This window comes from Ammospiza caudacuta, chromosome 21 (assembly GCF_027887145.1).
Source record: "Ammospiza caudacuta isolate bAmmCau1 chromosome 21, bAmmCau1.pri, whole genome shotgun sequence".
NCBI classification, from domain to species: domain Eukaryota; kingdom Metazoa; phylum Chordata; class Aves; order Passeriformes; family Passerellidae; genus Ammospiza; species Ammospiza caudacuta.
This window is the reverse complement of record NC_080613.1, coordinates 9990322-10013527: the sequence shown is the minus strand read 5'-3', so window position 1 is coordinate 10013527 and position 23206 is coordinate 9990322. Positions and strand designations below refer to the sequence as shown.

General features: G+C 47.8%; 1 protein-coding gene across 2 annotated transcripts in view; it reads left to right on the top strand.

Annotated features, from left to right (window-relative positions):
* PNPLA7 (patatin like phospholipase domain containing 7) overlaps positions 1–23206 on the top strand; it is a 135761-nt gene that overhangs the window by 73101 nt on the left and 39454 nt on the right. For both annotated transcript variants that reach the window (XM_058818113.1, XM_058818112.1), the window contains exons 22-26: positions 637–786; positions 11423–11486; positions 11925–12093; positions 13185–13367; positions 14894–15012. In XM_058818113.1, the coding sequence (XP_058674096.1) occupies positions 637–786; positions 11423–11486; positions 11925–12093; positions 13185–13367; positions 14894–15012 (685 nt within the window). The remainder of the gene's footprint in view (positions 1–636; positions 787–11422; positions 11487–11924; positions 12094–13184; positions 13368–14893; positions 15013–23206) is intronic.

The following is a 23206-nucleotide window of genomic DNA, read 5'->3' as shown; positions in this document are numbered from 1 at the left end:
ACAGGTGCATCTGTGATTGGTCTCATGTGGTTGTTTCTAATTAATGGCCAATCACAGTCAGCTGGCTTGGACTCTCTGTCCGAGATACAAGCCTTTGTTATTCATTCATTCTTTTTCTATTCTTAGCCTAGCCTTCTGATGAAATCCTTTCTTCTATTCTTTTAGTATAGTTTAATATAATATATATCATAAAATAATAAATCAGCCTTCTGAAACATGGAGTCAGATCCTCATCTCTTCCCTCATCCTTGGATCCCTGTGAACACTTCACATGGAATCAGTTCCAAAGTTGTGGTAAAGGGATTTTAAGTGCTTTTTTATCTTTGTCTTCCTGGGTCAGGTAGATCCATGCTTCATTTAACATATTCCAGGCATATTTTTAAATTGCCTCACTTCAACCCACACATGCTGTACCAGCAACCAAAAATGATGGAAACTGATCTTCATCCTCTTGAAATGAAATATGTGGGAACTCTGCTCTCACATGCTGTGGAGGTTTGTGTTCCATTTCTGTGACACTGAGCAGCTCGGTGACACAGTGACACTTTCCCTCCTGCCTGCATGGAGTTAGGAAAAATTACAATTCCACGTTTAGCAGCCTGGTTGACTGATGGCAGGTGTTTTCTCTGTGAATAGGTCATCCTCTGGGACTGCACAGCTCCAGCAGCAAGTGGGATGCAGGGAATCCTGCCAGCAACCTGTCCACGGTGGCGATCATGCCGGTGTCCGAGGAGGTGCCGCTCACAGCCTTCACCCTGGAGCTCAAGCACGCCCTCAGTGCTGTGGGTGAGTGTTCATGGTGCCATCACAGCAAACAAACCCTGCTGGCCACTTCAGAGTGCCATGAGGGGTCACAGTGGCAGAGGAAGCCAGTGGTGCATGAGCTCTTTAACCTTCTGAAGTCTGGATTTATGTGCAATTTATGGTGGAGGTTTGTTACAGTGAGAATTGCTGGCACCTGTCACAGGGGTGTCCGTGCTGTTTTAAGGGGTAGCAGCACCTGGAGATGTTCACAGGGCTGGGGAGGAGGTTCTGGAGAGAATCCTGTGGCCTTATAAAAAGGAGGGAAAGGGAATTTTTATATGGCCAGGTCCCCACAGGAGGGTGGGGAATGGTTATAAACTCGAGGCAGGATTAGGCCAGATGTAGCCATGATATTTTCTGAAAAATCCTTTCCTTAGGATTTTTTCTCCTGAGAAGCTGATAGGCCTCAGGAACAAAATGTAAACATTGATTATCTGCTGCTGTGGAATGCAACAGGTGCATCTGGGATTGGTCTCATGTGGTTGTTTCTAATTAATGGCCAATCACAGTCAGCTGGCTTGGACAGACAGTCCAAGACAGAGCCTTTGTTATTCATTCTTTTTCTATTCTTAGCTAGCCTTCTGATGAAATCCTTTCTTCTATTCTTTTAGTATAGTTTTAATATAATATATATAATAAAATAATAAATCAGCCTTCTGAAACATGGAGTCAGATCCTCGTCTCTTCCCTCATCCTGGGACCCCTGTGAGCACAGACACAGATTAGGGAGAAATTCTTGTGAGGGTGGGGAGGCCCTGGCACAGGTTGCCCAGAGAAGCTGGGACTGCTCCTGGATCCCTGGAAGTGTCCAAGGCCAGGCCAGAACAGCCTGGGACAGTGGAAGGTGTCTTTAAAGGTAATCTTTAAAGTAATTTCCAGCCCAAACCATTCTGTGAATCTGCAGCAGTGGTCAGGATCAGCCTTTTCCATGCTTCTTGCTTCTCTATTCCCATCCTTAATTATAATGGAAAACTTTTTTGTCTTAATGACTTGGAAATGCTCACCAGCCTCTCTGCCCTTGTCTTGGCTGCCCTCAGCTGCCCACAGTCACTCCAGGAGACACATCCCACACCAGGGCACTGTTTCCATGGCACCTGAGGGTCTGGTTCTGTCCAGCTCACGAGTGAGAGTGTTCCAGACCTCCTCAGCTGAAAAACTTCATCCAGCAAAGAGTTTCTTAAGCAGTATTCTTGCATTGTGGTTGTACATCAGTGGTAACGATAAGATTTGGTGGAAGAGGCTCGTGAGGGAGATCCAGATTGGCACTGGAAATCTGAAGTTTAGTCTGAAATCATTGTCCCATTTGTTGCCAGCTTGTTTGTCTGTCTCATGCCCACAAAACCATGTGTTCAGTTCATGGCTGAGTCATTAATTGCTTTATCCATGGGTGAAGTTGCTTATGCACATTCCAGTTCCTCACAAAACTCATGCATTTAATTCAGAATTCATTTTGTGTTCATTAGTGGTGTTTGACATTTTCTGAACATCCTCTTTTCATCCTCAAATGCTGTTACATATCTCTTGAGTGAATCTCCTGTAGTCCTTTGAGAAATTATTAGTCTGCTCTCTCATGGCTTATTTAAAAGTACAGGTTATGTGGTGCTTGAGGTGGAACCACTTACATTTATTGGTAATTTTCTTTCTGACTTTTAGTGTCTGGAGCTGACACTCCTGTTGGTGCTTAAAAATCTTCTGGGTGAACAGGCAGAGGAAGATGCCAGTGGTGCATGAGCTCTTTAACCTCTTAAGTCTGAATTTATGTGCAACTTATGGTGGAGCCTTGTTACAGTGAGAACTAATTTGTGGGTGTTTGAAGATTCCTCTTATTTTGGAGATGGCAGAAAAATGTTAAATCCATAATGGAGCTGTATTGCTAATGGGGACTCCTTAGGGATCACTGCCAGCTTGTTTTGATGTGTGACAACACTAAGAGCCTGTAAATAAAACAAACAGAAACTTAAGTAGGTAGATGGACTGTTCAGAATAAAAACACCCATTTGGGCAGAAAGCAGCAGGCAGGTGCCCAAGGGGGGTTTGGGGGGGTCACTCGGCCTTTCCTCCTTCACCCTTTTAAATTCCTCCCCTGTGCTGACGCCTGTGCCGTGCTTGGCAGCTCGAGATGGTTCTGTACACCCTTGGCACCTGAAGTTGTTGCCAAAAGGGAGCAGACGGCTGCAGTGGGAAGAGGAAAGTGTTGTGGGCAAACACAGGAGCCATCTGGTCCCAAACGCCGCTGGCACAGGAGCGCCCGAGCCCCGCACCAGGCCCTGCACCAGGCCCGAGCCCCCTCAGGCTCTGCAGGCCTGGCCTGGGCTGGGGGCAGCCTGCAGGTTTTCCTTCTTTATTTAGCAAAAGCAAGGTTTTCTTTTTTTTCTCTTTTTTTTTTTAAACTTGTATTTCCATGTATGTATTAACTTTGTATTTCCCCTCTGCCCTCTGGCTGGGGTTGTTTGGGTGTTCCTCACAAAGTGCTGGGAGCCACGCGCAGGTGTTGCTTGGCTTTCAGGGGAGGGGATGGGTTTTGGAATGATTTTTTTTTCTTCTGATTTCCTGCAACAGAAAATGAACTGAGTAGTGGAGTGAAATTTTGATTTGTTTTCAGGTTGTTTTTTTATTCACCTGCATATTTGGCATGAGGGAGCTGTTGCCCAGAGCAGCTGTGGCTGCCCCTGGATCCCTGGCAGTGCCCAAGGCCAGGCTGGACAGGGCTTGGAGCAGCCTGGGATGGTGGAAGGTGTCCCTGCCATGGAAAGGATGCAATGAGATGAGTTTTAAGAGTTTTAAGGTCCTTTCCAGCCCAAACATTCCATGATTGCATGTGGAAAGGTTTGCACTGGGGCCTTGCTGAGCAGCCGCTGCCACCTGAGCCCTTCCCTGAGCCCTTCCCTGAGCCCTTCCCTGAGCCCTTCCCTGAGCCCTTCCCTGAGCCCTTCCCTGAGCTCCCAGCTGGGCTCTCCTGGGGTTTGTGTGTAAGCTGGGATCAGACCTGCCCTGGCTTTATGGAAATGAGAGCTGTTAATGTGCTTGACAAAGGTTAATTGAAAATCTTCTCTGAAAGGAACTCTCAGTTTGGAAAATTGCTTTGAACATTTGCTGCTATTCACGTGTTTTTTTTTTTGTTTTTTTTTTCCTTGAACCAACCTTTTTTCTAATTGTAAATTAAATGGCAGCATCTGATTACAATACTTGACTTAACATTTAATCCATACTTAACATTTGATCTGTATAATTTCATTGCTCTGGGCTTCAAATCTGTTCCAGAGCAGTGGAGAGCAGCCTTAATATGTGGGGAGAACAGCTGGTTTAGGTTTCTTTTGCAAATTAATATATTGATTACAGAAAATTCCTTCCCCTTCCTGTTAATATGAATTTAGCAGGATATTGCAGTGATGCCTTGAATTCCCCTGCTGCAGGTTGGAGAGGAGGATAGAAGGAATGAGGAGGATGCAGGGAGCAGCACTGAGATCATTGCAAGAGTCATCAGCTGCAGGAGCCTGACCCCAGTCCTGCTGGGAATGCAGGCTGGGTTGTAACACAGTATAACACTTAAGAAATGGTTTTCCTTTTCCCGGAATTGGCATGAGAAGGCTGTGGACAGTGCTTGGAGTTGGAGCTGGTTGCAGATGAATCTGTTCAACAGGATTTTGGAGTTTGTCTTGATAATTTTTAGCTACTTCTGTATTATTAAAGAGATATAAAAGTAATGACAACTAGAAAATTTCAGTTTGATAGTGAATATTTACTGTCCACAAAAACTGAAAATGTACTCAGAATCTTTCTTCCTCCAGAAAAAAAAAAAAATCTATTTTTGCCTGTAATGAGACAGGACTAAGTGGTTTCATTGCTTAATTCCTTTTTTGGGTTTAATTTTTGTTTTCAAATTTCTTTTTTTTTAATTATTTGATTTGTAATGGGACCAGCTCAGGGGAGCAGCCTGCTCTCCCTCAGGGGTTCATTCTGCACCCAGGGAGCACCAGTGTGTGGGACCACCTACAGCTTTCCCCAGACAATTTGTGCTGGTTCCTTTGACATTTGGTGTTTCTGTGATTTATGATAATTCACATATTGTTTCCAGACAGTGGGATTGTGTCCCAGTTAAATGCTAAGGGATGTTTGTGCTTCCATGGAGCTTCCAATCACAGAATGGTCCAGGTTGGAAGAGACCTTAAATCCCATCCAGTGCCACCCCTGCCATGGCAGGGACACCTCCCACTGTCCCAGGTGCTCCCAGCCCTGCCCAGCCTGGCCTTGGGCACTGCCAGGGATCCAGGGGCAGCCACAGCTGCTCTGGGCACCCTGTGCCAGGGCCTGCCCACCCTCACAGGGAACAATTCCTCATTCCCAATATCCCATCCATCCCTGCCCTCTGGCAGTGGGAGCCATTCCCTGTGTCCTGGCACTCCAGCCCTTGGACAGTCTCTCTCCATCTTTCCTGTACCTTCAGGCCCTGCAAGTCCACCCTGAGGTCCCCCCAAAGCTTCTCCTCTCCAGGTGCACAATCCCAGCTGTCCCAGCCTCTCCTCCCAGCAGAGCTGCTCCATCCCCTGATCCCCCTGGAGCCTCCTCTGGATCTCTGCAGCAGCTCCAGCTCCTCCCTGTGCTGGGCCCGGGCTGGGGCAGCTCTGCTGATGGCACAAGCTGTGGGATGGAAGGTTTATTTGGGACCTGGCTGTGGCAGCTGCACCTGCCTTCACCTTGGGACAAAGATAGAAAGAAAAAAGAGCTCTGGGCTCTGTGGGCGGAGCAAAAGGTCCTGCAGGGCACAGAGACCTCGAGGTCCTGCAAGGCTCAGAGACCCTCAGGTCCTGCAGGGCACAGAGACCCCCAGGTCCTGCAGGGCACAGTGACGCCAAAGTCCTGCAGGGCACAGAGACCCCAAAGTCCTGCTGGGCACAGAGACCCCAAAGTCCTGCAGGGCACAGAGACCCCAAAGTCCTGCTGGGCACAGAGACCCCAATGTCCTGCAGGGCACAGAGACCCCAAAGTCCTGCAGGGCACAGAGACCCCAATGTCCTGCTGAGCACAGTGACCCCCAGGTCCTGCTGAGCACAGTGACCCCAATGTCCTGCAGGGCACAGAGACCCCAAAGTCCTGCAGGGCACAGAGACCCCAATGTCCTGCTGAGCACAGTGACCCCAATGTCCTGCTGAGCACAGTGACCCCCAGGTCCTGCAGGGCACAGAGACCCCAATGTCCTGCAGGGCACAGTGACCCTGGGGCTGCAGCCCTGCTGTCCCTGGCTCCAGTGTGCCAGCCCGTCTGGGGCTCTGGGTCTCCAAGAAGGGAGGCTGTGCAATATCCAACTTGCAGAAAGCAGGAGCAGAATTTTCCAGCTCTGAACTGGAGTGCCAGGAAGGGGGGCAGGTTTTGATGCTGTGCAATTCATCATGCTGATGAATTCTGGTCAGTGTTCATGATGTCTATTTTTATTATTTTCCTCTTAATCTTGGTAGAGCTGAGAGCATCTTTTAATAAGAAGTTCTTCTGCAGTATTCAGATTTTTCAAAAGTATTTGCCCGGCTATTTTTTTGTTCCTTTCCTGAGACCAGCTAAAAGACACCACATGGCTGTGCAAATTCTGGTTCTATGTGGGAGCCCTCTGATCTCATAGAATTTCAAACTAAAGCAGGGAGGGATTCAAATCCAACATGTGTGTCTCTTTCATTCCTTTCTGCCCTTTAAATTTTCCTTCTTTTCAGTTCTAAAAATGTATAATGTATTGGACAGCTCACTGAAAAATCTTTGCTAATAATTTATTGGAGTTTTTAATTACAGTTCTGTCTATCTTTACACACAGATTAGATTTAAATGTGAAATGTTCACTGTGGTGCCTGAACCCTGGCACCACTTAGTATTTTTTTGCTGGACAAGATCCTCTGACATCCAACTCATTTATCAGTTATGTGACTTTGCCACATAATTTTGTTGACTTTTATTAGGCCAAAAGTAAATTTTCTTTTAATGGAGTCCAAGCAAGTAAATTTGCTCTGCTGAAATTTTTCCACAGTGTGTATTGTACTGGCCTTGTCTTTTGATGTGGGTGTGTTTTTCTGGTGAGGTGGATTTGAAACCATTTCTGAGCCTCAGAAATCACTCTGCCCTCTGGGCCACTCATTTCTCCAGGCCACTCTTGGTCCATGTTTTATTAGACTTAGAACTAGGACACCTGTACTCCTGCTTCTGCATCCCTTGGTGTTTTGTGGAAAAATGACCAAAGTGAGTCTCTTGCTCACTGGCAAGAAAGAGAGGTTTTATGTCTTGTGTGATGGTTTTTTCCCCTTTCTCTGGGGCAGGAGGTTGGAAGCTTTGCTGCAGCCCTGCTCTTCAGTGCCCTTGTTTGTTAGCAGATAAAATGAACCAGACCTCTGGCATCTGCCAGCTTTTCCTTCCCTTCCCTCCTGTTTCATGGAATTCTTAGTTTTGTACTGAAAAACAGATGGCCCTGGAGTACAGCTTTAGATGCTCCAGGAAGTTTTCCCAGAAACCACAATCCCTGGGCCTGGGGTGAGGCAGTTCTCTCACCTGAAGCACAGAAAACCTGGGCTTCAGGATCCCTGTGAGCTCTTGGCTGACTGAAAAATCCCCCAGGCAACTGAAAGTCACCACCTCAGGCTTGAGAAATCCAAAAGGCTGAGAAGGCTGTGGATAGCTGGAGGCTCAGGGAATGGCACTCAGCTTTTCCTGCTCTGATTCTCCTCCCCAGCAATCTGCTGCTGGCTGCTGTCAGAGACACACACAGGGCTTGGAGGAATATTTCATGTTACCTCACATCACCTCTCCTGTTCTTCACTTTGAGCTGTTCTGATCCCATTAATAGAACACTGAGGAGTGCAGGGATGTGTCCCTGATGCCAGCTCCAGCTGGAAGCTGCCCATGAGGCTGGTGCCAGGTTTGGAGAGGGGGTGCTTAGAGGTGTGTGACTGTGACAGAGCCCTTTGAGGATGCACTGACACGTTGGGCTGGTCGCTCCTGCCTGCAGGTGTGGCTGTTCAAGGGCTGTGGATTTGAATCATCACAGAATCATGGAATGGTTTATGTTGGAAGGGACCTAAAGCCCATCTCACCCACTGCCATGGGCACCTTCCACTATCCCAGCTTGTTCCAAGCCCTGTCCAACCTGGCCTTGAACCTCCAGCATGGGGTGATATTTTTTCATTACTTGGATGCTCGCAGCAGTTTAGTTGAGATAACACTTTTTGTTGGTTCTCTTTTCTGAGCTCACATATGTTGGTGTTCTTGGTATCATTAATGGAGGGGTTTTAATGGCTGATTAATTGGGAGCCTGCTAGAAACTGGGAGTGCAGAGCAGATGGTTGGTATTTCTGAGACAAAACAAGTTGGTTCTGTTGGAAGCATCACCGTGTTCCGTGCTGGGGATGAGTGAAGGTCTGGGAATCTCTGTCCCGTGTCCCTGGCACGTGGAGGGATGGGGTGCTGGGCAGGCTCCTCCTGAGCTGGCACAGCCAGGCTCTTGCTCTTGTTTGTGTCCTGTTCTGTGAACTGCTGCTTTCCACATCACAAGTGAGGTCTGGATATGATTTTTAAGTCTCTCCAAGGCTCATTCTGATGATGTCCACAGCCAAGGTGCCTCTGGCTGAAGGAGCACAAAGATCCAGCCCAGCTCTATAAACTCTGCCTCTCCCTGAGGATGAAAGCTGTTCTGGCTGCAGGTCTCTGGCTTTGATGGTGTCCCTGGATTCAGTGGTGTCCCCGTGGAGCCTGGGCCCCAGAGCATCACCAGGGACTGGTGCTGTTGGATCTCAGTGCCCAGGGCAGGGGGGCAACAGGCAGAGGTGCCCACGCTGTTCCCTTGGTGTTGGCTCTCTTACTTGGCATTTTTATTGCATTCCTCAGCTCACTTGGCATCCCAGGCTGTTTGTCTTTGCCTGCTAAACTTCCACGAGTGCCAGAAAGCTTTGTAAGCCACATGTCCTGGAATACAATTTTAATCCACCTGTCTTTTCCATTTAACTGAGAACTCTGACACGTTAATGAACACTGATGATCACTATGCTGCTGAATGCTTGCAAATTGCCCTGCACTCTGTCCCTTGCAGTTCTGTCCTGTGCAGTGCCATCAGTATTCCCTCTGGGACACCTCTCTTATCCCTTGTGCCATTTCAAAGCTGACACCAGGTGAACAGTGAGTCAGATAAAAGAATCTGCCAGGATTAAAGATGTGGTGACAACCCCTTCCCCCAGCACTGGGGCTGTTCCCTGCTATGGGATGGCTCAAGGAGCTCCAGAGGGAGGAGGGAAGGGCAGGCTAAGCCCAGATCTGCTCTGGGACTTCTTGCTTTCATAGGAACCAACTTCCAGAACTTTCATGGGAGGATGGGGAAGTCAAATTCTATTCTTGAATCATCCTCCTCTCTCTCTGCTTTCTCACCAGCTTTATCTTTTGGTGTCTGCTTATGGGATATTTTTGTCCATTTTTGTTTGCTCTTCTTTGATAATCAGTGTAGCGAAGAGCAAATGTTATTTGCGTATTGGAAAGTACAAGATGGAAAATGGCACCTGGGAACTTCTTCAACTCCAAGAGTAAAGTCAATTAAAGCAGAGTGAAGCCTTTGCAGCAGGATTTGAGGACTAAGGGGGATGTCTTGGTTTGAAAAGCCAGGTGTCTGCTAAGGAAGGCAGGAGCTTCTCTTGAAATGGAAAATGTAAACCCCCTCCCTCTGAATCGTTATAATTTTGAAATTAAGGAACTCTCAGACAAAGATATGGGAGTAGGAATAACAGTTCTTTACTAGGAAAATTTAAATACAAATGCAGTAATACAAAACAACAAAAAAAATCCACTGAGTCAGAGCAGTCCCTGTCCCCTGTGTGTCAGGGGGTGTCCCAGCCCCATCCCAGGGGGGCTCAGCCCTCCTGCAGTGCCAGCTGTGGCTCTGCTGCAGCAGGGATCCTGCACAAGGGGGGAGTTTTCCTCTGCAGCTCCAGGGCTGCTGCAGATGGGCCTGGGCTCCCTCTGGCCATGCAGGGCAGCAGAAAGCTGCTCCTCTGGCAATGCAGGGGGCAGAGGCTGCTGTGCTGTGCCAGGCTCAGATTGGATCCAGGCAGGAATGCTTGGCTCCTGCCCTGGGCGCAGCATCTCCCCATGGGATGCTGGATTGGATCAGCCCTGCAGGGACACTCAGTGGCCATGGACAGCAGAGATCTCCTGGAGGGAGGGTTGGCTGTGGGAGAGATAAAGAAACAACTGCCCCATGGACAGCAGAGAGCTGCCCCAGCTCTGACAGGTGGGGATAGAACACACAGCCCCAACCACATCTTACATTTGTAACCTTGGACAGGGGAGATGAGTTGGCCCTGAAGGTCAGGACACCCAGTTCCAGATCTGTACCTGGGGGTTTTGTTTTTTGAACACAGAGATGTGAATTTGTGACCTTCTCCCATGTTCAAAGTTCCTTGATTTTTACTGAACACATTATAACCTTGCCTTGAAACTCCTCACATAATGAAGTGTTTTGTTATTTATTGCATAAATTTCAGTTCTGTTGTTAATAAAACAGTGAGGGATTGCCCAATGAAAACATGAATAAAAAGCAACTGCTCTGTCATGTTTTGTAAATGTGAATTTCTCTCTCAGCAAGAGACAGGTAATATTTTCTCTAGGTGTGCAGTTATTCCCTTAAGTTTTCTTTTCTTTGCATTTTTTTAATTTAGCTGCAGTTACTCTGCAACTTCTACCACATATGGCACGAATTGCTACTGCAATTAGAATTGCTAATAAGAAAATTAAACTAAAGTGCCTGCAAGAAGCTTTATGTACACCAAATTCATCTCAGATCTAAGGCTGTTGCCAGATGTGTCTGTGTCTGTATTGGAGTCTGACTGTGCCCTTCAGATTTGGGAATGTTTTTGGGGTTCCTGTTGGCATGTTGGATAAGGAGTAGTAATGCTGCAGAGAGCTTGAGGATTCACCAGGGGAGATGGTTCAATGCAGGACGAACAAGTTCTGTATTTTGAAAGGTGGAGGAACAGCTTTTTTCTTTGGAAGCAGGATCCTGGCCTTCCTGTGGCTGTAAAGGTCTGTGCTGTTCTGAATGCTGAGCTGGTGCAGATGCAGCTGCAGTAGGAGCTGTCACCAGAACCAGGTTGGACAGGGCTTGGAGCAGCCTGGGCCTCTGAAAAGTGTCCTGCACAAGGAATGGAATGAACTTTAAGGTCCTTTCCAACTCAAACCATTCCACATGATCCTATGTGACCCTGAGGAATGGGATAACAGAGCTTGCAGGTTGTGACTAATGCAGTAACAGAGCTCTGGGAATAGGGAGAATTGGAAGATGTATTCCTAGAAAAGTGTGAGAATTTTTGTGAAGACTTTGTGCCAGCTCTGATCAATGTACTGATCCATCACTACCTTCAAAGCAAACTTTTGGAATTGAGTTCTTGGAGTCAAAGAATGGTTTGGGTTGGAAGGGACAATAAATTCCATCCCATTCCACCCCCTGCCATGGGCAGGGACACCTTCCACTATCCCAGGTTGCTCCAAGCCCTGTCCAGCCTGGCCTTGGACACCTCCAGGGATGGGGCAGCCACAGCTGCTCTGGGCAGTTTTCTCCAGGAGCTCAGGTTGAGGTGTTTACAGGTGAATTTCCTTGTTCCCCCAGGTCCTGCCCTGCTGCTCACCAGTGACAACATCAAACAGCGCCTGGGCTCTGCTGCTCTCGACAGGTACCTGCCCTCAGCACTGCTCAGGGAAATGCAGAGACACTGGGCTTTTCTTATAAATACACAGAGCTTGGGAACAAAATCCTGTCTTCTAACATACACTGGGCCTTCTGCTCCTGGTGTTGGAGACAATAATGTTTCAGGAGTATTTGTGCAGGTGTGGCTGGGTTTTTCCCACAGTTAGTTTCTCGCTTGTGAAATTGGAAAAGCTGAATTTCTCTGAGTGTGTTCATGCTTAGGGATGCTGTGGAAGTGAGACATTACTGTATCCTCCTGCCTTGGTCTTTGTCTAATGGTGTAAATCCTGGACAAACAGAGCCAGCAGGAGCTGGGAGCAGATCCTGGCTGAGCAGGAAATGTCACTCTCTCCCTGTGCAAGATTCCCTCTCTTCTCCTGGGAGCTGTGGTATTGAATTCTCTATTTTCCTTGTGTGTCCCCAGCATCCATGAGTACAGACTGACCAGCTGGCTGGGCCAGCAGGAGGACATCCACAGGATTGTGCTGTACCAGGCTGACAGCACCCTGACCCCCTGGACCCAGCGCTGCATCCGCCAGGCTGACTGCATCCTCATCGTGGGGCTGGGGGACCAGGAGCCCACTGTGGGAGAGGTTGGGAGCTGCTCCTTCCCCTCCTGGCACTGGGAGCAACCCAGCTCAAAGCAGCTTGATTCACAATCATGTATCTTCCTGGGTTTAACACCCAGTGAGGCATAAATAATGAAATATTCCTGAGACATGCCTGTTAGGAATAGCAAAAGAATTGCATGAGAATCCTCTGAGATGGCACGTTTTATGTAGGAGTACTTCCAGCAAAGTTCTTTTCCTCAAAAGAGTCATTTTGGCCAATGGTAAATCAAAAATTGCTTTGAAGCTTTGTGTTTCTGCCCAGAATTTCTTTGGGCTTCCACACAGAGGGAGAAATTCTTTTCTGCCTGGATGAAATTCATGGTGTGTGCTTAGGAAAAAGTAGATCTAAATCGCAGTGCATTAATTATTTATTATATTTTATTACAGATCTTAAACTGTAATTTTTTCCCCTTACTATCTATTTTTATGATTTTATATTTTATTACCAAAGTCTTCTGACCAGACAGAAATTCTTCAAGAAATTTTAAAAAGGGATCACAGGTGGTTTTTTTGAGGATGGTGAAGTGCTGAGTCTGACCTGCAGAGAGCCTGGGCTGGTCCCACGTGCAGCTTTCGTGTGTGTCCTGTTGTGTGGGCTCTTCTTGCATGTGTGGGCTCTTCTTGCATGAATGTGGGAGGCAGGAAGCACAGACAGAACAAGCTGCCAGCACTTGCCTAAAACAACAACAACAAAAAAATCAAAATCAGAAATGCAAAGAGGAAAGAAAGTGGACTGATGGGAAGGGAAAGAAAAAACCACTGAATATTTGTGGGCTCGAGTCTGACTTGGGCAGCATCTCCCATTGCAGGAACAGCTCCTGCCTATGCTGTGCTTTTAATGGCCTGGTTTAAGTGAAAAACATTCAGGTTTGAATCCTGGGCTGATTTTAGGCCTCTGTGTGCTGTGTAAGGCCAGGGTTAACAGTGTTGTTGTGTAAATCAGTCATGTCTGGGGGCTGTGACTGCAGAGCGGGATTCAGGTGGCAATAGGGGTGTGGGGTGTGTGTGGATGTATTTCACCCTGAGAATGGAGCAGCCAGGACTCACTGTCCTTTCCTTGGGTGTCCCTGTAGCTGGAGAGGATGCTGGAGAACACGGCAGTGAGGGCCCAGAAGCAGCTGGTGCTGCTGCACAAGGAGGACGGGCCCCTCCCGTCCCGCACCGTCGAGTGGCTCAACATGAGGAGCTGGTGCTCTGCCCACCTGCACATCCACTGCCCACGCAGAGTCTTCTCCAAAAGGAGCCTGCCCAAGCTGGTAAGACATTCCTGCTTTGGTGCCTGGTCCCCTGCTGTCTCTCTCACCTGTAATCTGTGTGTCAAAGGGGATCTGGGCTAATCATAGTCCACCATGTTCTTACACACACAGATTTAACAATGCATTCTGCAAATCCTCTGAATTTTGCAAAGCCCAATCAAGGTAATCTTTTTTCTAAGGTAATTACAAAGATAATTACAAAGTCTTGGCCTGCCATAGTCAGCAGTCTCATTCTGGCTCTCATTATAATTTGAGCTATCATCTCCATAATTGTAAAAACTGATTTTGGAGACCTGTAAGGAAGGAAACCCCATTCTGTTATTAACAAACCCATTCTATTATTAACAAAGGATCTTTCTTAGAGGAGTCCCACTGAAATATGAGACCACACTCTTTAAATCTGTTTGGCCTCAGTTGGATTTAGGGAACAGAGATAAGGGGGGCAGGTTTTCTTTATGGATGCAGATTTGGCTTTTTGATATTCTGAAAGAGTAATCACTGTCTCAGAGTCCCAATGAAAGGTGTGTACAGGCCATAGGAGAGTCCTTCTTGTTGGGAGCATCCTTGTGCTTCCCAAAACTGTGCTAAACATGAGGCAGGGGCAGTCTGGGATGCTTCCCAAGAACTTTAAATCCTTGTTAAGGAAGCAAAGAAATGTGATGGTGTTCACAGGGTCCCAGGGAAGAGACAAGAATGTGACTCCATGTTTCAGAAGGCTTGATTTGTTATTTTATGATATATATATATTATATTAAAAGTAAACTATATATTAAAACTATACTAAAATAATAGAAGGAAGGATTTCATCAGAAGGCCAGCTAAGAAGAAGAATGGAATGATAACAAAATCCTGTGACTGACCAGCAAGTCTGAGCCAGCTGACTGTGATTGGCCATTAATTCCAAACATCCACATGAGGCCAATCACAGATGCACCTGTTGCATTCCACAGCAGCAGATAACCATTTACATTTTGTTCCTGAGGCCTCTCAGATTCTCAGGAGAAAAAATCCTAAGGAAAGGATTTTTCATAAAACATGTCTGTGACAAAGAAGCTCTATAGGAAATTCTGTAGTACCCCCAGCAGCTATAGAAGACTCAGAGAGGCCACTAGAACTGTTTGGGTGTTTCACAGCCCTCTGTTCCTTTGAAGAAGAGCTGTAACAGAATCACTGACAGCTTCAGGCTGGAAAGGACCACTGGAGCTCCTTCAGTCCCACCTCCCTGCTCAACAGGGTCCCTGGAGCAGTCACTGGGATGGTGTCCAGACAGGCTTGGAGAATCTCTAGTGAGGGAGATCTCAGAGCCTCTCTGGTCTCTGTCCAGTGCTTGGTGACTGCACAGGAAAGAAATTCTTACTGCTGTGCAGGTGGAACTCCTGGGCATCACCTCCTGCCTCTTCCTCTGGTGCCGTTGCTGGGCCCCACAGAGCAGAGCCTGGTCCCTGCACACAGGGACACACAGGGCTGAGGTCCCCTCTCAGCATTGTCTTCTCCATGCAGTGACCGTGCCTGGCTCTCCTCTGCAGGTGGAGATGTATGAACGTGTGTTCCAGAAGGTTCCAGACCGTCACTCTGACTTCTCGCGCCTGGCCCGGGTCCTGACGGGAAACGCCATCGCGCTGGTGCTGGGCGGCGGAGGGGCCAGGTAGGGCATTGTCCTGGGCATTGTCCTGGGACTCTGGGCATCCTGGAGGGGTTCCATGGGCTCTGGGCATCCTGGATGGGCATCCTGGCAGAGCTGCAGGGGCTCTGGGCATCCTGACAGGTCCCTGGGCATCCTGGATGGGCTGCATAGGCCTCTGGGCATCCTGGCAGGGCTGCAGGGGCTCTGGGCATCCTGACAGGGCTCTGGGCATCCTGGACGGGCTGCACAGGGCTCTGGGCATCCTGGCAGGGCTGCAGGGGCTCTGGGCATCCTGACAGGGCTTTGGGCATCCTGGATGGGCTGCACAGGGCTCTGGGCATCCTGGCAGGGCTGCAGGGGCTCTGGGCATCCTGGATGGGCTGCACAGGGCTCTGGGCAGCCTGGCTGGGCAAGGAGCCCCTGCCCATGGCATGATGTGGGACAGGATGGGCTCTGAGGTCCCTCCCAATCCAAAGCACTCTAGGATTCTGTGCTGGTGCATCCCAGATCCAAGAGCTGTCCCTGGGCTGGGGCAGATCCCTCAGGGTAACAGATCCTGGGACACCAGCACTGCTCTGCAGGCAGCATTTGTGGGAGGAGACACTGAGGAATGACACAGACTTAGCCTGCTGTGGGGGTTTGTGCAGAACTTCTGCAGAAGGAACATGAGTGTTTGTGACCTCTTGAGGCCTCTCATAATGGTTTAATACCAGGAGGTGACCAGGGCACCAAAGATGACGTTTCTTTCTCTTGGCCTACACTTTGGATTTTTTTCCCTTATGGATTCTTATATTAGGAAATGGCTCACAGTATTTCAAAGCTCTTCAAAGTTTGAGCAGTAAGAGGAATTATGTCCTCTAATGGAGAATGTTCTCATCTTTATAATCATCCAAACCCCCAGGTACCCATACACTTTGACAGCCTTACCTTACAGGAAGGGTGTGTTTTTGCAGACACAAGGACAGGGTGTGTGCTGAGCACTCTGTTAGAATTCCATCTGAAACCCCAGCGAGCTTTAGAAATAAATTACTGCTGGCATTTTCTTTGGAATCCTTTGTTACTTGGAGAGTTTTCTGTTGAGACAGAATCGAGTCGCCCTTTGTCTCAAGCGAGCGCCGCCTTCGTTGTCTCCATCCCTGTGTTCTTGAAGCCCTGCTTTAAAGGAGTGCTTTGAAATACAGCTCTCAGAAAAATAAACCCCCTAATTTGCACGCAGTCTGTCTGTTTAAGAGCACAGAAATATCACGTTTCTGTCGTTGGGCCAGCGCGTGCTTCAGGGGAGCCGTGGCTGCAGGGAAGGCTGGAGCTCCTTTGTGCCAGCTCCTCCTGAGCAGTCACTGGGGCTGACACAGCCAGGGCTGGTTCCTCCAGTGTCTCACAGGTGCCTTCATCCTGCTCCCTTTCACAGCCCCTCACCTGGGCTGGTTTTCAGGATTTCATTTCTGAGACAAGCTCTGTCCTGTGGAGACACAAAGCAGAACAGCAGAGGGGAGCTTCTGTTTTATCTCAGTATCTCAGGAGGCTTCTCATCCACTGATAGAGAGCATTTGTGCTTTGTTATTTGTTCCCAGCTGATATCTCTGCCTCTACCAGAGCCTGTGTCATGCTAAATATGTGCACTCCTGTACTGCTGGCAGCACATTTTGCTCCTTCCCTTCCTTCCTTCTCTAACATTGCTGTAATTTTTGCCAAACTATTTTTTTTTGTTTGTTTTTTGTTTCTTTTTATTCTACTACTTAATTTGCAAGCTCCCACCTGCAGGGGTGCAGGATCCCAGGTAAGGAGGAGCAGGGTCACTGTGTTGGTCCTGTGCTGTCCCTCTCTGCAAAGCTGCTCTGCTGCTGTGTTGGCTTTGGGGTCTCTGGATGCTCATCACCCATTCAGCAAGGAGCCATGGGCCATTAGCCGTCTCTCTGCTCATTTCTGCATCCTGAATGGGGAGGACTTGAAGAGGATTAAGGGCAGAGTGGATAAATGGGATATTTAAATAAATGGGATGTTTCTTCCTTCTCTGAAACACTTTCTATGCCACAGACTGAGATGCTTGTTCAGGGGTTCCAGGCTGGCACAGGGATGGTGTGAGCACTGTGTTTTCCCTGGGAAGGTACAGAATGCTGTTCTGGTCGTTAAATAATCATCTAAATTGTGGTTAGATAAAGATTTTTCGAAGTGAGAATATAATTAAGACTGGGGAAAAGACAAAATTGCTCTTAACCATGTAAAGATTCAGAATTACTCTGAACCTCTGCCTTTGGAAGGGCAAAATAAATTCTTAGATTGCCCATTTCTACTAACAAGGGAATTTCAAGAGATTAGATTAGGTACTTAAAATCATCCTGTGGTTAAAGCACAGTCAGACTGAGAATGTCTTTGTGGGTCTCTGCACAGACTGTTGACGGCCTTTGGATAATAATTACATGAATATCCTCCCACCTTGCTCTCAGAGCAGGAACCATGCAGGTCACACAGGCAGGGAGAGGTGACAGTGACAGGGGCTGGCTGGTGGGTATTTGTTCAAGGCATTGTGTTCTGTGACTCCAGTAATATCAATTATTTAGTTGTTATTTTGGGAATGTTTGTCTGGCTTCCCAGTGACAGGTTTTAGCAAGAGCAGCTTCCCAGTAATTATCGTTGTGGTTTGTCATGACAAAAGGCTCGTAGGATCTAAAGGTTTTCTTTCTCCTACCAGCATAAAAATAAATCAACTTGAAGTGATATGGTTCTAAAATTACAGTGCTTTGCTTTTGTTAAATACTAACTTAATTTTAGATAGAAACCTTGTGGAGTTTGAGGGAAGGAAAGGGGATTTGGGTTTAGGAAATTAATACCTCTGAGGTGGAGTTGCAAGAATAATGACACATCAAGCCCTGCAACAAAGGCATAAACCTTCCATAAATAATTGTCCTGACCTTTAGCCCTCCCACGCACAGCCCACCCCTTCTCTGGTTAGCTGTGGTTGTCTCAGCAAAGATGTTTGAAAACTAAAATTTCTAGGGAGTAAATAATAATTACAGAACTATCTGGGAATCCTTAAGGCTTTGGGAGAAGAATGTGTTGAGCTGTTTAGAATCACAGAGTATCCTGAGCTGGAAGGGACCCACAGGATCTTTACTCCTGTCCCTGCACATCCCACCCTGAGCATTTCAACCTCTCCTGAGGAGCTGCTGTCAAAGCATATTTTTAGATATTTCATCAGGGCATCTTGTAATTTCTCTTCTTTCTGTTTAATTTTCTTCTCAAACTTATTATCTCACCTCAGCACTTGGTGTGTCAAGTAGCTGGGTTTTTTTGCACACAGTTTTTTCTTGCTGACTCTACAGATATGGCTCGGACCATTTCATTTCGGTGAAGTGGCTTATTTCAGCAACTTGTCCTTTCTGCCTTTCCTTTGTTTCCAGCTCTGGCCCTCTGGAAAGGGAAGATAAAAGCAGCAGTGTAGGAGAAGCAAATTCTGCCCTTTTTGTTATGGGATCTCTGTGTCTGATGAACATTCCTGTTGTCTCCTGTGTCTGTCTGTGCTGCTGCAGCCTGTGCCACGTGCAGGGTGCTCACACTCCAGGCTCTTAGAGAGGGAAAAGCAGGCACCTGGTCACTCATGGGCTGCTGCTGAGCTCCTTAAAGCCTGGCTTTATCTTGCTATTCAATGCCTTTACCCAGGGGTGAAGAGGCTGGGGGAGTCCCTGAGAGGCAGATCTCCATTGTTCTGCTCTCAGGAGATCACGTTTGCTCTCTGCACTCTGGGTTTGACTCTGGGATTGCAGGGAGAATAAACCATGGAGGATTTGCTGTGGCTGTGAGGTTTGGCTGCAGCTCCAGCTCACTCAGGCAACTTTGAGTAAAAACTGTCAATCCTTCCTCCTGTCTCTGCCCAGACACTGATCTGTTCTGCAGGAAGGCACAAGGAATTTGTTTGTCCTGCCAAAGCCCTGGCACAGGCAGGATGGCAGAGCTGCATGCAGTGCCTGGAAGGGATGCACAGGTACAGGGGGGCAAGCAAGGAGCAGGTGGGATGTGGTGGAAACTCACATGCATCTCCAGGAGCTTCTGTTTGGAAGCTGAGCTCAGTGTGGCAGCATTACTTGGGAGGGTTTTGCCCCTTTGTGTTCTGAGCAATCAGGGCAGAAAAGAAATGATGCAAAGCTCCCAACACACCATAAGGAAAAACTTTCAACAGATTTTGAGAACTTGAGAAGATCATGTTCCTTTTCTGCCTGTTGGTGCTTTTAGCCTGCAAGTGTGGCTGGGAGGTGAGGAGCTCTTGCCTAGGAACAAACCCTGTGCTGCTTCCCCCGCTCCAGCCTGCTAAAAGAGGAATCAGCTTTGGGATTGATGGCCTGATGTACCCATGTAAAACACTTTAAGACAAGTTAGTGCTGTGCTGTGAGATCTGATATTCCTGCCCAGGTTGTCTGGGGAGCTCTGGCTGCCTTCAGCAGGCACAGGGATTGGTGCTGCTGCTCCATGGCTGGTGACACAGCAGTTTAATTCCAGAGCCAGCAGTGAAGTGCTGGCCGAGCTGGCAGGGTGCAGAAGCTGAATCTGCAGTATGCTCATGTGTGGAGTCAGAAATGATTAATGAAAACACCAGCAGGTTTTGGGGGTTGATTTGTTTTTCTGTTTGGTTTGTTACTCTAACATGGAGAGGAGCCTTAAAGCAAAGCCCTTGTCATCCCATCTTGGTTGAGGGCAGCTGCTTCTTAATTCTGTCCTTTTCTCATACTAGCTGGTAACAGGCAGGGTTTGGTGCTTACCCTGTTACTTAGATGCTCAATGCCTCCTCCTTAATTGGATTTTGCCATCTTAGCTCTGAGAAACTTTCACTTCTGCACTGCATGGTGCAGGTGTGGTGCTTGGCAAGAAGGTCACTGCAGGTAAAAGAAATTTCTTTCTTGTCTCCTGTGAAATTCTCATCAACTTTTTTTCCTGAGAGGAGTCATGAAGCCACTGTTCTTTCCCTTGCTTGAATTTGTTAAGGAAAAATTGACAAGCTGACAGAATTAATGAGCATTTAAATTCTCATCAGTGTAATGTGGTAATGTAACAGTGGTAATGACTGAGGAATGTGCTGCAAGGAAAGGAGGGTGGAAATAGCACCTCTGCCTTTTGGGGCTGTGTTTAGTTCTCCCAAGGTCAAGTGGCAGCATGGGAAGGTTTTGCAGCATGGGTTTCTGTTTTCAGCACTGCTGCTGTGGAGAAGAGCTGAGATCCCTTGTGCAATGTCATCTTCTGCTCCATGGTCCACAAAGGCAGAGAGAAACACAGGAGGGAAAACAGGGGAGACTGCAGAGAAAATATCAAAGCTTAGTGGGGGTTTTAGGGCCTAATAAAGGTGATGGCCCCTGGGTCAGGACCAAGGTTTGGCTCCAAGGGGTGGAGGGGGCTGCCTGGTGGGCCAGTGGGAGAATTGACACCTCATAGCCCAGCTTCCAGTGTGCAATGCAACATCTGAAGAATGAAAAGCTGAAATTTGAGGTGGAAATGCTGCTCCAATGACAAAGTGCTGTCCTTGACATGGACAATTTGCTCCCATGGGCTGACAGCTCCCTTCCCAGGCTGCAGCTCCTTTTCCTGTACTGTGGTTATGAAACCCTGGGGTTCAGTCTTGGGCAGTAACAGAACCTCCCGGGGACACTCTGAGGTTTTATGGTGCAGGTGCTTTGGAATCAGTTCCAGCAGTTAAGGAAGATTAATTCTTATTCCTCACCTAAGACAGGTAACTGATGATAGGAGGCTTTTTACCCCTATCAGGAGGAGAAGTGTGTGCATGGATGTTGTTTAAAACTGCCACTGCAGAGCTGCAGAACTTGGGATGGAGCTGGTGGGCTCCTAAGATTGATCACTGAACCTCAAATACAGGGAGGGAACTGGAAACATGAGGGCAGTTACTTTCTTAAAGTATTAAACCTGACCAGAGGCAGGCAGACAATGTGAACTCAGGGTGTGAGGGAGGAGAGGGGAGGAATTTGCTGCCTGAAGGAGGCAGCTCCAGAGAACACTTGGAAAACACAGCCAGAAACACAGAGCAGTGCTTTCCCCTGTGGGATCCTAAAGACACTCAATGTAGAGATTACAGAAGGGATGAAAGAAAATCCCATGGGAGTTTCCTGGGCTCCTGATGTTCCTCACATAAATTGGGACACAGTAAATGTTTTTCAGCTCCTTTGCTGGGTTCAGGACTTAACATGGACTGAGTCTGGTGAGGGGCACCAGGAGGGATCTGGGGTCTCTGGAGCCCAAGTGCTGTCATGACCAGTTCCTTGTGCTGGAGCATAAAAGAAATATCTTGAGAACTTCTCCACTCCTCCATTTCTATCTAGATAATACACAACATATTTTCCCTTTTTTTTTTTTTTTTTTTTCCCACCTGGCTGTGTCTGCCAGTCTGCAAGTCTCTTTTCCCTTTCTAACACATCCAATCCTTGAGATTTCTCAGTTTCTTTGCACTGTTTTTACTCCACACTCATTCCTTCTTGTCTTCTTTACATCTGCCCTTTAGTTCCTTTCTCAGTCTTTGCTTTCAAGTCCTCTCACAAACGGTGAGATTTTCACCTATTGTGAAAAATGGCAATTTTTTGCCATCCTGGTGTGTCTCTGTGTGTCAACAGAAACACACTTGGCTTTGAAATCATGCAGTGAGCTTCAGGCTGCACCAGGTTTGCAAATAGGTTATTCATGGCAATGTTTAATGTTGTTTCCAGTGGTTTATAATGGGGCACAGGTATCCCCTTCATTTGGAGTGTCTGCCTCACAGTGCTTAAAATTCATAGGACACGGAGCTGGCAGCTTGAGATGTAGAAAAATTGGATGCAGGGTTGTGTTTTTTCCTGAAGTGCTCAGAAAACAGCCTGAGAAAATGCTTGTTCTGAAGTAAATTATGGAACAAAACTGTTGCTAAAGCCATTGTTCATTGTGCCCTTGGCTAGGAGAGGTTTGGAAGGGCAGCTCCAGCCTCTCCAGGGTGCTCCTGGAGCCTCTGGCAGCTCTGAAGGGTTCAGTCCCTGGGGAGAAGGGACAGGCAGGGAATTGATGGGGCTGAGGGGTTGAGGGAATGGCTGAAAGCCTCAGAGCTTTGGTGAGCCACACTGTGGGCATGGGCAGGTCACCCTCTGGAGCTCTGAAATGCCTCTGGGACACTTAGGGGGAAGAGAAACACAAACCATCACCAGGAGGAGTTGTTTGGGATTCCAGCAGGATGGTGTTATCTCAGAATGGAAATGAATTTTTGCTGCTGCCTCCTGGGTTGGATGTGTGTGGGGAATTTGCTTGAAACCATCGTGCCATCCAGTTATTCTGATGGGGTTGACTCTTCACTCCAGCAGGCAGAGGGTGCCCAGGTGAGCCCCTGGGCTGGCTGGTGCAGTGCCATGGTCAGTGTTTATGGAGGGGCTGCTGAGGGTTTGTGTGGAGGTTTGGGGGTGTCTTTGCCTCCCCTGGCAGGGGGGCTCTGGGTGCTGGGCTCTGCTGGTGGCTGGCCAAGATCCCTGTCTCCATCCAGCCTGGTGTCTGGCAGCCCTGGATGGAGCTGTCTGGCACAGGCTGGGCTCTTCTGCACTGGGTTCTCACCATTTCCTCATTGCCACTTACACGAGACAAGAGCAAGGAGTTTTTTTCTCTCTTTTCTTTCTCTCCCCCTGATGCAGTCAGGCAGCATCCCTGAAATTCCTGCTCCATTTCCAAGTGCTTGCTGGAGGTACTGGGCTGGCACATCAGGGCTGTGCTTTCCTCTCCTCTAGCAAGACAGGTCCTGAAGAATATGTGCTGCTAAAAGGATCCCATCCCTCATCCTGATCTTGCTCTGAAGTTCCAGCAAATTAAGCAGAGATATGAAAGGAGCTTGAAAAATGCTGCTTCTCTGGGTTTAAATGGAAGAATCAGGCTTGCTGTGCAGTCTGTCAGTGCCCAGTAACAGCTGAGGAAGCAGGATTTCTGCAGCAGGGAAGTATCAAAATGGTACAAAAGGGGCTCAATCTGCTGTGTGTCATGGAAAAAAAAAAACAACACTGCAACCTCTGAATACTTTAAATATCTTTCCTCCAGTTCCTGCTCTTCAAAGTAATCCCTTTGTACACCAGGCCAGTCTGTCTTTAGACTTTGGAGAGGCAGAAAGTTGGCAGCTCTGAGGTTAATCCTTGTGGCCTTTGCAGTTTTCCACTTCATGGCCAGCCTGGACTGGCTGGGGGCATTCTGGAGGCTTTTGGTGACCTGTGTTATGGGT